General features: G+C 34.7%; 2 protein-coding genes across 5 annotated transcripts in view; one reads left to right on the top strand and one right to left on the bottom strand.

Moving 5' to 3' along the window:
* The window catches only part of LOC144965171 (uncharacterized), a 7,247-nt gene extending 734 nt beyond the window's left edge, over window positions 1-6,513 (top strand). The window contains exons 2-5 of the mRNA XM_078900219.1: window positions 924-1,152; window positions 2,337-2,433; window positions 3,992-4,176; window positions 5,282-6,513. Of these exons, the coding sequence (XP_078756345.1) occupies window positions 934-1,152; window positions 2,337-2,433; window positions 3,992-4,176; window positions 5,282-5,446 (666 nt within the window). The 5' untranslated portion in view covers window positions 924-933 and the 3' untranslated portion in view covers window positions 5,447-6,513. The remainder of the gene's footprint in view (window positions 1-923; window positions 1,153-2,336; window positions 2,434-3,991; window positions 4,177-5,281) is intronic.
* A 2,065-nt stretch (window positions 6,514-8,578) lies between these two features.
* Window positions 8,579-15,000, bottom strand: part of LOC144965170 (ras-like protein family member 12) — a 40,081-nt gene continuing 33,659 nt past the window's right edge. For 2 of the 4 annotated variants that reach the window (XM_078900215.1, XM_078900216.1), the window contains exons 4-6: window positions 13,118-13,191; window positions 10,765-10,952; window positions 8,579-10,382 (exon numbers count right to left, since the gene is read on the bottom strand). In XM_078900215.1, the coding sequence (XP_078756341.1) occupies window positions 10,055-10,382; window positions 10,765-10,952; window positions 13,118-13,191 (590 nt within the window). In that variant the 3' untranslated portion in view covers window positions 8,579-10,054. The remainder of the gene's footprint in view (window positions 10,383-10,764; window positions 10,953-13,117; window positions 13,192-15,000) is intronic. The other 2 variants (XM_078900217.1, XM_078900218.1) reach the window with 2 other exon arrangements.

Genomic DNA, 15,000 nt, shown 5'->3' with positions numbered 1-15,000 from the left:
ACATTAATAGTTATGATGTCACAGCATTTTGGTTATGGTTTTAATTGTATTTGGGTTTTAAAGATGAGAGTTAAACTGTTTAATTAAATATGCTTATTTTAAAACACTCGACTCTGTACTATATTTACATATTTACAGATAAGTCAACAATGCAAACTTATTTGAATAACATAATTAATTGGATTCTATTACACTGTTTTGATGAGAGATGTTACTATCATTCAATGCACTTAGTAGTGAAATATTTCTAATGACAAAGAAAATAGCATACTTCAATCTTAATCAGTATTTTATCGTCGAAATTTTGAGCAAGAAAATGAGTAGCTTTCTTCATAATAATTCCACTCTGGACCCCCCCCCCCCCCCCCCCGATCCTCTTATACACAACGCTCATATACACAAATCAAACTTTCTTTAGCTTTTATATAGCGCACTATCCACTAAACCTGCTGAAAGTGTTATACCAAGGGTACCTAGCCAATAGCAGCACGTAACATGTAGAACGAGACATGACACCTGTTAGGCAATATTACAATTTTTTTCCGACAGAGTACCACGCTGTTAACGGCTAGTTACACATTTTACACCTGATTACGGTGAGAGGATGCGAGTAAAAAGCCTTTTCCAGGAACTCAACTATGGGCTGAGCGAGGCCCGAATCCAGGACATCCAAAAGTGATTTTCATACCACAAGACCCCATAGACGCGCATGCGCACACACACACACACACACAAACACACACACACAACCAAACATACACACCGGGCCCCCCACCCCTCCCTTATCCTTTCTTTTTCCCTCCCCCATATGGATGCTCATAATATTTCTATAACTGGCCACCTTTTCTTACAATATTTCTGCTCTCTACATTTCACCAACGACTTCATCTCCCTAAAAACAATCATGATCCCTTTCTTTTCAGAAATTTCATCATGTATTTGTTACTCGCATTGTCCGCCATTTTGGCTCTTGGGGCTTGCAAATCCAACTTCACAGTCACTTCCGAGGTCACTCTAGAATTTGAGGTCAAGAATTACAACAAGCTCGGTGACGACCTGACCGGCAAGGTGGTGATTGGACTATTCGGTGAATCCGTACCAGTGGCCAGTCTCAACTTTAAAACTATTTGCAGCGGATTCAAGAGACCAGGGGTAGGTAGATCTGATTAGAATACGCTTCAACAGTCATGACGTCACTTCCCTCGTAATGATGCATGGTAACTTAGTAACTGGCTCTAAACTATCAGAACAATGGCGGACACCCTTATGAAATATGTCTCCGACGAGCGTAAAAGCGTATCCAGGGGGAAAAAACATTATATAAATCTGATCATGTTTTGACTTTTACATATTCTGATCACAAGACATATGAAAAGTTCTAGCCAGCATGAAGAATAAAAAGTACCGATTTTCTTTGTTTTGAACCACGATGGCCGCCGTTGCTGAGCGACTAAACATCAGACTATTGAATCGAATTAATTCATGTATGTCGCAATGTATGTACCATATCTTGGGCTTGGGCTTATCTATATGGAAATATGAACTAAACGTGCTAAAGGTGCTAAGCCAACAGCAACATATAGTATATAGTTACAATCTATTTTCTACTGAGACAACGCTGTTACGAGCCATGATCTCTTTTTACACACGAGTCAGGTCAGCGTATGTGAGTAAAGAACCTTTTCCATGGACTCAACTACGAGGCTCACTAGATAAGTGTCCGGAATCGAGTAAAAGCAGTAAAAATAGATCTATAATTCTTTTTTGCAAACCAGAAAGCATCCTTTTGTGGAAATTCCCGAAAATGTGCATTCATTTATGTTTACAATTTTTAGAACAATAAACGAATATGTGACGTCATATCCCATTTTTATGTCAGCAACAATAGTCTCTATAGACGTCATTTTCGAGCCATCATCTATTACGACTTTTTAAAAGGGTTAAATGTATCATTTTCTAATGAAAATTTGCATAATCTATTGATGAAATATGTTCCATCAAAATCTCAAATTTATATCTGGTTTGGTGAATTTTAAAGAGTAGACATTCCCTCAAAGATGACGATCGTGAAGGTCGACCTGCATGTACTGTACCGAAAATGCCAGTTTCTGCCACAAAGACTGTGATAGAAAATACTGCACGCATGCATCGTGAGCATTCCTTGGGCATTCCATCACCTAGTGTCTGGAAGATACTTGCCCACAAGGTGTCCGCTTACGGGTGTCTCACCAACTCACTGATGAACAAAAACAACAGCGTGTTCAATTTTGTACCACTAAGCTTCAGCAATATAGGAGGCCATGATATCATAAAATATTATGTCTTATCAATTCCAGCAAGGCATTTTGACATACAGAAACACCTATTGCCATCGTATTGTTAAGGACATGTTGATTCAGTGTGGAGACATCTTCGACAAAGAAGGACATGGAAGTATGTAACTACTCTTTATATATATATATATATATATATATATATATATATATATATATATATATATATATATATATATATATATATAACCATAGCATTTATATAGAATCGTTATATAGAGCAATATCCACGTTCTCAAAGCGCATTTATAAGGGGCCCCTAGCCAACAGCAACACTTTACACTTTACATGTAGGACCTGACATGACGTCTGTTAGACGATAGTTCAACATTCTTTTCCGACAGAGACAAGACTGTTACCGGCTAGGTACCCATTTTACACCTGAGTACACATGAGTACGGTGAGAGAATGTGAGTAAAGAGCCTTTTCCAATGACTCAAATATGCGACGCTCCGAGCGGAACTCGAACCAGGACTTCCCATCCAAACAGCGAGTACCATACCACAAGACCACATAGCCGCGCAATGAATATATAGAATATTTATCATTCTATTTTTTCAGGAAACAATCCAAAATCTGGCAAAAATTATATTAGCGTATATATTCGTTATTTATCTTTGTTTTCATCAGCTCATCCCCGTCCCCAACCTCCTACTTCTTCTTTATATTTTTCAGCTACTATGATACCACAACTTCTAACACTACTACTACTACTATTACTACTACTACTACTACTACTACTACTACTACTACTACTACTACTACTACTACTATTACTACTACTACTATTACTACTACTACTACTATTACTACTAATACTACTACTACTGATACTACTACCACTACTACTACTATTACTACTACTACTACCACCACCACCAATACTACTACCACTACAACGACTCCTATATCACAACTACTACTGATGCTGCTGCTACTACTACTACTACTATTACAACTACTACTATCATTACTAATATTACTACTACTACTACTACTACTACTACTATTACTACTACTACTACTACTACTACTACTACTACTACTACTACTACTACTACCACTACTACTCCTACTACTACTACTACTCCTACTACTACTACTACTACTACTACTACTACTACTACTACTACTACTACTACTACTACTACTACTACTACTACTATTACTACTACTACCACCACCACCAATACTACTACCACTACAACGACTCCTATACCACAACTACTACTGATGCTGCTGCTACTACTACTACTATTATTACAACTACTACTATCATTACTAATATTACTACCACTACTACTACTACTACTACTACTACTACTACTACTACTACTTCTACTACTACTACTACTAATACTACTACTACTACTACTACTACTACTACTACTACTACTACTACTACTACTACTACTACTACTTCTACTACTACTACTACTACTACTACTACTACTACTACTATTAAGACTACAACTACTACTACTACTACTACTACTACTACTACTACTACTACCACTACTCCATACTACTACTACTACTACTACTACTACTACTACTACTACTACTACTACTACTACTACTACTACTACTACTACTATTACCAACAATGTTATTGCTGCTGCTATTATGTACTACTGCTCTATTACTTTTTTATCCAGCTACAAGCATCTACGGTCAATACTTCAACGATGAGAACTTCTCCATCAGCCACAATGGTGGCGGCATCATCAGCATGGCCAACAAGGGCAAGGACACTAATGGATCACAGTTCTTCATCACATTTGGATCTGGCAGGTTCTTCGACCAAAAACACGTTGCTTTTGGAAAAATTGTCAAGGGATTCGTGAGTACTTCTATATCATTTTGTTCACATACTTAGAAAGGAAATGTGTATGGTATAATGTCAAACAAAGCAGAAAGAATAATTCAATTTAAAAAATAATAATTCCAAAACGTCAGAATACGATCAAGGCAGCCGCAGGCTTCTGTTTTGAAATATATTTTTCTAACCTTGTATTTTTATTGTTTGGTAATGTGTTATGCACAGAATTTTCTTTCAGGTTTTTATTTTTCTATAGTGCCGGCTCCCTAATTTCTCATTTTGCTAGTCTCACATACTAAGAATGCTATAGATTCTTGTCGATTCGTTACCATTTGATGTCGCTGAAAATAATTCTGCCTTTTGAAACAAACAAAAAGTATACGATGTTATTGAGAAATAGACCCCTTCCTTTTTTCAATAGATTCCCATCATAAAATACAAAAGTAAATTATACGCAAACTTTTTTTTAAATCGCATTTCATTATATACATTACTTTGATATAAATAAGACATTCCATCGTTTGAATAATTATATTTTATGTCGCTATTAAAAATTAATAAGATTTGTAGAAAACGAGATTAATGAATGATGAATATATCACATCAAACTCTAGGTTGACTGAATCAGTAAAAAATACCGCGAGGCTGCAATTCAAGGATTTGGTTATCCTTTTCGAATTTAGACAATTTAGTTCAAGCATATTAACTGAAAAAGAGAAGATAATCAAGGCATGTTGCTCATTCGTGACCATCACGGGTGAAATTATTATGGAGTTGCGTCCCTCACATCATAGAGTAAAAGTATTACTTTATAAACCAAATCTGCTTTTTTTCTTTGAAGTCAATGTCATTTTTGCAGGGACAAATTAATTGAGACCCAGAACAAAGAGACGAGAACTTTTCCTTTGGCTTTAACTTCTAATAACATGAACATTTTGACGAATTGCAAAACGGTTTGGCATATTAATGTAGAAATGTCAGAAAATTGACAAAAACATGACGGCAATGACGTAATCTAATATGACGAGTAATTGAATGGAAAGTTTGATTGGTCATTCATTCTCTCCGGAACAAAGGAAAATGTAAAACCCAATATTTTGGATATATTTTTTTATTATTCTCACAGCAATACCTCGCCGCTATGAACAAGATGGGAGCCAAGGACAAAACCCAGAAACCCATGAGACCTGTAAGAATCGCTGATTGTACTGTTGAGGATGTCAAAGATTACGAACTGTCCGCAAAGGACATGAAGACAGATGATCTTGAAGGAATCGTCCCCTCCTTGTAAATTTACAATACAGTGAAACATCTAGTTATATTTTTTTGTATGATATTAAATAAATGAAAGTCGTTCCAATGGTTAGTTGATGTGTGGATGTTTATGGATGTTGCCTTTCTGTCTTGTTTTACCATGTTATATGTTCTTAGTTTATACAACTGAATTTAGAATGTATGAAACTATTTGTCACGTATATAAAATAGCACTTCTCGCATAATTTTGAAATCTCAAAATATCTATTTGTACCTTACAACTATCAATATGTGTTTTCATAACATTTAATTTAAGACAAAGAGATGCTGAATGCTCACTTTCTAATCTACGTATCAGAAAACGTTTTTTCTAGGTGTCCTTTTCAACATTAATCGACCTACCGTGGGATACGATGTAGAGAATTGATTTGTGAGCTATACTCTGCATTAGAGTAGTGAGAGGGCAATCCATTACTCATTACTTTCACCTTAAGTTCTCGGATGCCGTTGCCATGAAATTGTATACTTTTAGTTTAATTCTCTTATCCATTTATCTAACCAAACCATATAATCTTATTTTGTTTGTAAGATTCTTAAGATTATCTCAGACGTCTGCAAGAGACTGAAAGTGGCGAAGAACAGCTTTGACTAAATAGACACTTGGCTCTAGTTTAGAACGCGTGAAATTAAATGTATGAAGTCGATGGGATCACTCTTTAAAATCTCCAATGTCAAAGCTTGAGACTGTTTCCAAAAGTATTAAAACATGAAGAGATCGCTTTTATTCCGTGGCTTGATACGCCTATATAGGCTGTCACAGTATCCTAAACGTCTATTCAACTCTTGCAAATAAAGAAATACATAATATAAAATTGGTTGACGGTAGGAGTGGATAAGGTTTGTGACTTTGAGCTTCAAAAATGTATTGTTACACTGAATTAGTAAGTAAGTTTTGTTTACATATGGGATATTATTAACACGTTAAATTGCCCTTTGAAGCCGCGGCTTTCTGGTACTTATTACACGCGAGTGACTGTAAAGATGCTTAGAGTATGAGAGGTATAACATTTGACTATTTCCTAAATAAACATGACATGAAAAGTTTTCTTCGTGTAAAGGTTTGCTTTACTTTTTTAAAAGAGAGGTTTAGCAAATCATACATGTCATGCATTACGCATTACGTATCACGTATCACATGATGATTCTCAATATACATAAAAATAGTGCCGCTATGCGATTTTTATATGAGTCAAGGAAATGTGACATCCAATCCAATCAAAAAAGCATAGCGACACTATTTTTACGTATAACGGGAATGATCATGTGATAGATACGGTATACATGATTCGTAATGGGTGATACGTGGACGTGCTAAGCCTCTCTAGTATTTCTGTGTTGCTTTGGGGTCTAGCGATAAAGCACTCGGCTTGCGCACGGGTTTGAGTCCCACTGTGGGACGGCGCAAACTCAACTAAAATCTCTACTCAAATATTCTCATCATAATCGGGTATAAAATGAGTACCTGGTTGTATCAGCCCTGTTTTGAAAAAGTTGTCATGTGGTGCTTTTGGATTCGGACCCCATGTAAAACACTTTCAGCACAATGGAACGTGTGCTCTATAAACGTTCTTTGTTATCAATGCCCAGGAACTGATGGTTTGCTCTTAAATGAGCTGTGGCCTTTTAAAAAAAAGTATAATAACAATGAATATTGGAAATGGTGGGGAATCAAAAGAAAAATATGTGAGGTGTCCAATGACTCTAGAGGTAGAGTGTTGTATGGCATGCATTGCAGGAATGTATATTTGTTGTGTTTTGGTTCTTGTTTTGTTTGTTTTTTGTTTGATTGCTTGATTTCAATTCAAGTCCGACCATCCCATTACACTGAATGGGTCTTTAATTTACTCTTATATCTATTATTCTCTTTCACATCGTTTTCTATATTTGTCCTGAAATGGGATTGTTTGGTTTTGCACTGGCCCTTGCTGGAGTCGTTTGAAGAGATGGAAACATTCCTTTTGACTTGGATTTTGTGCATATGGCTAGGTGAAACTCTAAGCTAGTCTCGCAAAAGGAAAAAGCATATTTTGCTCTAGAGATCATTTTATCTTTCTTGCTTGAAGCAGTCCTATTAGTTTTCCAGAGAGCGATAAAGGCCCGGCTGACTTCAGATCTGAATTCTTTTAACCACATTATCATAGTCCATGAAACTTTACGCTGAAATTATTTTAAGACGTCGCAAGCACCACAAAACTTCTATCATCAAAATATAAGCAAACAAGTATGGGAAACCAGATCTTATAGTATATGACTGACAGCATTTATTGATAGACACGTGTTCTATTGAAAGGGTAGCATGTCATTTTACTGTCCTTTTCACGTTACAAAAAGGTCATAAAATTCTACAAGGGAATACTTTCAACCAGAGCATCGTGCTGTATTGTTGTTCAAACTTTCCATGTGCGATAACAATACCAATAGTGTTGAAATCAAATCGATCTCCACATACTTGACTGCCAAAAAGAAGCAATCTACCAGATCCTATGCATGTTTGTTTGTTTGTTTTTTTTTGGTTGTTTATTTTGTTGTTTGTTTTTTGTTTTTTGTTGTTTTTTTTAGTGACTCGTAATTAACAAATACATAGTCTTGTACAATCATATCAAAAATTTAAGATTCACAGCGTTAAGACAGTGTAAATGATTTTGACAGCGGCACGGCGTTGCGGTGTCTTGTCTTGTAACAGAAGCAAGCCTAATTGAGCATGATCATTAACCGGATGAGTGACAAAGATAGTACTTACAAACTTGAGAGCCAGCTGATATGGATGGTAGTTGGTTTTTTTGTGTTCATATTATGACGATGCGATCTGACAGCTGGCACTTTAAAATTTGTATATTGTTTGATTTTATGAAAAATGATTGACACCCTTTTTGTGCTTACAAAATCTTATTAGGGTTGCATAAAAAGAACAAATACAATGTTAACATTTGACTAATAATGGTTTATTTCGCACAATGAATACCACTCATTTACGCATTACTCCCACTCTCTCTCTCTCTCTCTCTCTCTCTCTCTCTCTCTCTCCCTCTCTTTATCTCTCTCTCTCTCTCTCTCTCTCTTTCTTTCTTTCTTCTCTTTCTTTCTTTCTCTCCCTTTCCCTCTCTCTCTCTCTCTCTCTCTCTCTCTCTCTCTCTCTCCTCTTGCTCTCTCTTTCACATCTCTCTCTCTCCTCTCTCTCTATCTCTCTCTCTCTCTCTCATCTCTAATCTCTTCTCACTCTTTTTTCTCTTCTCTCTTTTCTAACTTTCTTTCTCTCTTCTCTCTCTCTCTTCTCTTCTCTCTCTCTCTCTCTCTCTCTCTCACCACTCTCTTCTCTCTCTCTCTCTCTCTTTCTTTATTCATCTTCTCTCTCTCTCTCTCTCTCTCTCTCTCTCTCTCTCTCTCTCTCTCTCTCTCAATGCTTTTGCACATGCTATACTCACATAAATTTATATTGTACATTTACAGTTTGAAGCTTTAAATCTATCTGAATAGATTCGAAACATAGCAATTCATTCATTTGAATAAATGTTAGACATTACCAGTACTCACCGTGTATTTAAGTATGGTAATTAAATAGCGGTATTTACTTGCTTTCAAACCTTGGCTCAATTAATGATTCATATCCTTTTTCAAGATTCTCATCCTTGGCTACAGCTATCATAGTTGAATTCACTTGAAATTTTCATTGAATTGAAGACATATTGTTGAAATTATTGCTCGCTCTGAGAACCAATGGAAGCAAGGGAAGTAATTCAATTACCAAATTATAGAAAATTCTTCAGTGCGTTTTATATTACTGTTATTTCGAGTGCCTGTAAACACCGAACACTACATACTCTCTTAACCCTTTAAAGTCTTGGGTTTGATTTACACTGCCCTGATATCGCACCCAACCGTGTTCACCGAGAAGTTATAGGGGCCCGAGTTCCATCGCTGTCCTGTAACAATGTGAATGTTTTGTTTTTTTTTTAAATACAGCAACTATTTGGCTTCTTTGGACATTTTACCTTTTAAATTATAACTCAAGCTTGGCAAATTGAATAAAAAGAGATATTAATGGTTTGAAGGGAATCCATTCTTAAAGGTTTGATAACCGACTTTAGATTCATGGATTAGAAACGTAGTTTTATATGGCTTGCTAAGGGAAAAATGAATAGTTTTGAAGTACTCTGGCCCGAGCCATTACCTTGGAGATGATAAATATTAATGATGTGTATTAAGGATATTTTTATTTATCAAAAAGTAATTGAAATGCATTATGACTTTAAGGCTATGCCTGGCTGTCACAATGAGTTCATCGCAGTAATAATTCTCAATTTTCATTTATGTGTTAAAAGGCGCTCCGTGCAGTTTTAATTTATGCAAAAATCAAAACCAATAACCATGTGCTAGTGTACTGAATAAAATGCACTTAATATCATTATATGTTGAAATTAACACCCTAAGCAAATGATATGCTTTGTTTCCAAATATCTCTTTCTTTTTCCAAGTGGAAGTTCAATTTCAAATGATTAAATATTTATTGAAAAATCAATATTCATATGAATGTAATTTAACAATATCAAATAGCGTATAAATATTTATAGAAATATACATATTTACATCAGTTAAATATTTTGAAAAATTTATTTAGAGTCTTTTTCTGTATATTTTTCTCATCCTTTTTGTCTGGCATTCCTTTCGGGGATTTGGGTCTTCGTAGCGTGAGTTGCGCCGTATGCGACGCCGTGGACGGCTGGTTGTACGACGAAATACGGTCATCCGGCAAGAACAGCGGTTGTAAAACGTGTCCGTATTTGTCTTGATGTGCGTCCATGATGACTCGATGAAACACTCTTTCCACCAATTCGAACTCTTCAGCAGCCGTTGTTTCGTAGAAAAGGCAGTCATATTCAGTTGCTAAGGATGCACCTTCTGACTTGTTGACTTGTCTGTCGATAATGCAGAGATTTGAAAATTACGATTAATTTTAAACATAAAATATTCAATGAAGTCTTTCTAGTATAATAGGCGTCAGATAGTAGCATTCTTCATAACTTTTATTTAAAAACAAGAGATATCATTATTATTATTATTATTATTATTATTATTATTATTATTATTATTATTATTATTATTATTATTATTATTATTATTATTATATAAGTGTTTTCTATATATATATATATATATATATATATATATATATATATATATATATATATATATATATACATTTCTCCCCTTTGGTAATTGGTAGAAACGAAAGCAGATGGGTAACAAGACATCATCAGCGTCAGGAACAAAACAAAATGCTACTAAAATGAGTCCCACCTGTATCTTTCAAGGTCAATTTTGTTTCCAACCAGGGCAAGTGGACATTCTCTGCCTTGTTCCTTCATGTAGATTGAAATGCTTTCCAAATAATCCCTCGCCACTTCGAAGGAAGGCTTGGTTGTTATGCTGTACACGATTAAGAACGCGTCAGCCCATTTCAAATACCTAGTAGGGTCGCTGTCATCCTAAGGATAGTCAAAATTAATGATATATGTAGAATAAGTCGATTCTATAATAAGATTTTCGGGCTCAAAATCCTTTTTCAGCCAATAACAGAAATAATAAAAATATTAATAAGTCTCTTAAAATCAAGACAGGCGACAGTGAGATAATTGGCATGTCTTGTCGGCAAAGTACTTTCCATCCAATTCTATTTCGACTCAGCGACACTAACATTAAGAAATCGTGTTGTCACATTCATTGTACGGTACAATCAGGTTTTTTTTTCTCTCATTCTGATTTATTTTGTTTATCACAATATATCCAGACATTTATTTATAATTCTAGTCATGAGAACTTGACGCTGTGTTGTACATCTTGTTTTGCTGAACAAAATCATATCTAGCATGTACTTATTCAAGTTGAGTTAGGGTCTGTTGGTTTTTGGTTTTATTTTTCCTCATTGTTTTTATGTTGGATAAGTTTGAAGTTTTGGGGAAAATTCAGAAAATGGTCGGTAATGAGAAGGTTAATGAGTTGAGTTACCTTCAAAGCTCTAGCCCTGTCCATGTCTTCCATATCATCTTGATTCGATCGCAATTAACATGAACATAGTGTAGCAGTGTATAAATAAGGTTGCAACGAGAAAGATAGAACGATATAAGCAATCGATTCTACAAGCAACTGCTGTTAAAGATTTAACCAGGAAAGATTGCCAGTACAGATACAAGGGCAAGTGATAAATTAGTACTGATACTTTACAGTAATTGAAAAGCGAGAACACATAATGCCCTATTCAATTAGTTCAGAATCATGTAGGTACTCAGATACTGAATGGATCGGTGCCAAGGTACATGGCGAAGAGATAAAATGTACCGTACTCGATATTGTTCGTTTGAACAATTTTTTTGTCTCTCGCATTGTTTGTATAATTTATTTTGTTTATAACTCTTCACAATTTTACTTGCTGACAGATACTACTGTGTTATCTAATACTAATCAAACCTTTTGGTTTTGACCATCTACGGATATAAGAAGTTGCTCAATAATGTTTGTCTATAATGGACAATTCAAAAATAAAGATGTCTTTTGTTGTCTATGTTTTTTTTTTGTTTGTTTGTTTGTTTATTTATTTATTTATTTTTGTTGTTTTGTTCGTTTGGGAGTGGTATGGGGGGAAGAGCGTCAGGTTTGAGTACCTATACGTATATAATATGATTATTCAGAACTTATGTCTAATAGTATATATCGCGAAACTAAAACGATCTTACAGATTCTTACTAACCAATAATTATTGACTTTTGTGTACCGGCAAAAACATCCAACACGATGTTTACCTCTATAAACATGAAGATATAAAAAGATACATTTAAGAGTTTTGAAAACACGAGCGTCATTTTAATCAATCGATATTTGAAGGACAGGTTTTCTGGCCAACATTATATAAATGTGTTGTTGTTTTTTTTTTCAGAGAACAATATAATTGCATTCGTTATCTTACATTTTGTTGGGGTTTTTTTTAAAATTCTTTTAGAGCCATAAGGTCTATGTGTCCGGAGTTTATCAGAGTTTACTGAACATAGGAAATCCCTACAGCTCAGCTGGTAGACCACTCGCTTAACACGCAAAGGTTGTATATATCTATTCCCGGTGTAGTTGAGATTTTTTTTTATGATTCCATTGTCCACACAGCAGTAAATGGTAAGTGGGTCTGTTAGACCTGACGGAAAAGTACTTTGCGATAAATTAGCGTCCTGTCTAAAGGGTAGCAAGCAATTGCTATTGTTCTTTTTACAGAATAGAAACCGAGATAAACTCCGGCTGCATGGGCCCTATGGCTCTTAAGACAGTTATTGTTATTCTTATTATTGTTATTGTTATTATTGTTATTATTATTATTGTTATTATTATTATTATTATTATTATTATTATTATTATTATTATTATTATAACAATAATATTATTATTATTATTATTATTATTATTATTATTATTATTATTATTATTATTATTATTATTATTATTATTATTATTGTTATTATTATTATCATTATTATTATTATTATTATTATTATTTTTTATTTTTATTTATTATTTCTATTATTATTGTTTCTATTATCATTATTACTGAATGTAGCAGTTAATAAATGATATATAATATTATGGTGTTCTCCTGGTTGTAAATATGTACCTTATCGCATGTGTCCATGATGTGTACAATGACATCAAGTCCGTCCCAGTCCTCATGTTTTGTGTACGTACCCTCTGAAGGAAGATCATGAAAAAATAGCTCATTTTCAATTATTCAAAATCATATCGATATGTATATGTAGAGAAATAGTCTGATAAAAAAGCATTGTTTACTATCTAATCTAGTCACAGTACAACATCAAATAATGCAAAGTGAAACTGTTATTTACCATATTGATATAAGACATAACTCTGAATTAATGAAATCGATCTTGCGTTAGGTTGAACTTTCTAGGGCTCTGAAAATAGTATGACGTTTGGAACAAGTAGATATATATATATAAAGGCGTGGTACATTTGTCCATCCAGCAGGGATTGGGTAGCTAGGTCTTGTTAGATATCGCGGAAAGTACTTTGCGGTATACTAGCATCCTATCCGATGGGTCACAACAAGAAATTGCTTTTATCCGTTTCACGCTATAGAAATCTGGATATGCCAGTCTCCGTGGGTCAAAGCCTGGGTCAAATGACTTTGAAGTGATAGTCCACTTTACTTTTGCTTGAAACAATTTCTTAACATCTACAGGTGATTATCTGAGCAAGTACAAAAACTTGATAACTGAATGATAATCAACAGGCTCCGTGGCAGAGTTTCAGCAACGAAAAATGGATGCATTCTGTGTATTAAAGGATGGCTCATTGCGACCGCATTTTCCAGAAATGTTGGTGGTGTGCTCTGGATAAAGATCTTAAAAGCTGACAGAATCTTATTATTCTGTGCTGACTCCTTCATTGTCAGACTAAGTGCTTCTTGAACCTCCTCGTGTAATCGTTTCAAAAACATCTTTTATATTTTGGTAATAGTAATACTAGTGGAGAACACGCAATACTAGCTATTATTACGACCAGGTCATCATCCATTTTTATTTTTATATTGCTTTATTGTGGATATGAACATAAGAGTATAGATAGTATGAAGTTGACGTCACTCAGGTCTTTGTTATTGCTTTTTGTCATCCGCGTTTATGGATAATTCTTCCTAAACTGTATTAACCAGAATTAAGGTTACACACAGTTTTGTGTGTTGGTCCGTTATACATCCGGATGACAATGTTGCGCATACTATCTATATCGAAACGAATCAAAGATCAAAATCGATCCGGTAATAAAGTCTGAATGGTGCGCGCCAGTGGATCTGGCAACGGGGCGCCAGACGACGATTGCCAACACCGAACAACTTTGACCCCAATCCTACTTTTTAAAGAATAGATTCATCCTTAATATTGAGCTTCGAACGCGTATAAATTATATGATAACTTGACAAGCTGAAAAGTTAGGGAGCAGGTGTGCGTTGTTTACCTCAGCTATGTATAGATAACTCGTCGGATTGGAATAAAGTGAGGGGTCGTTAAAATTGGATTTGATACTTGGCAACAGATACATCTCATATGTGTTATTTCCTCGTATTTCCTATCTACCTGCCAAAAGTTTGTTAATTTGTTTCTATATCAGTCTATTTATAGATTATAAAATAGTTTCTCGTCTTAGCGGCCATCCTATGGTAAACGGGGAGTTGGCAGTGTTGTGTAGAATGAAATTCTAAAAATATTGAAGTTCTATATTACGGAGATGATCAGTGATGCAGTTCGCTCCACTTAGTTGCACATCGGTTAATCGTACATTCGGCTTGTATGCTACATTTACTCTCACAAGAATGTTCTTTTGTTTTGTTTTGTTTTGTTTTTGTTTTTTGTTTTGACATATGCAACTTCGCCTTCTCGACATTTTATCCAAATTAACCCACATTCTATTTAGATGTGAATGAGTACTGATCATTAGAATGCTTATAAAAATAGATATTATAGTTATTGTAATTATTTGATT

Source organism: Berghia stephanieae, chromosome 2 (assembly GCF_034508935.2).
Source record: "Berghia stephanieae isolate SIO BIC M18660-M18661 chromosome 2, UCSD_Bste_1.3, whole genome shotgun sequence".
Classification (NCBI taxonomy): domain Eukaryota; kingdom Metazoa; phylum Mollusca; class Gastropoda; order Nudibranchia; family Aeolidiidae; genus Berghia; species Berghia stephanieae.
Note: the sequence above shows the minus strand (reverse complement) of the source record. Positions and strands in the feature narration are given on the sequence as shown.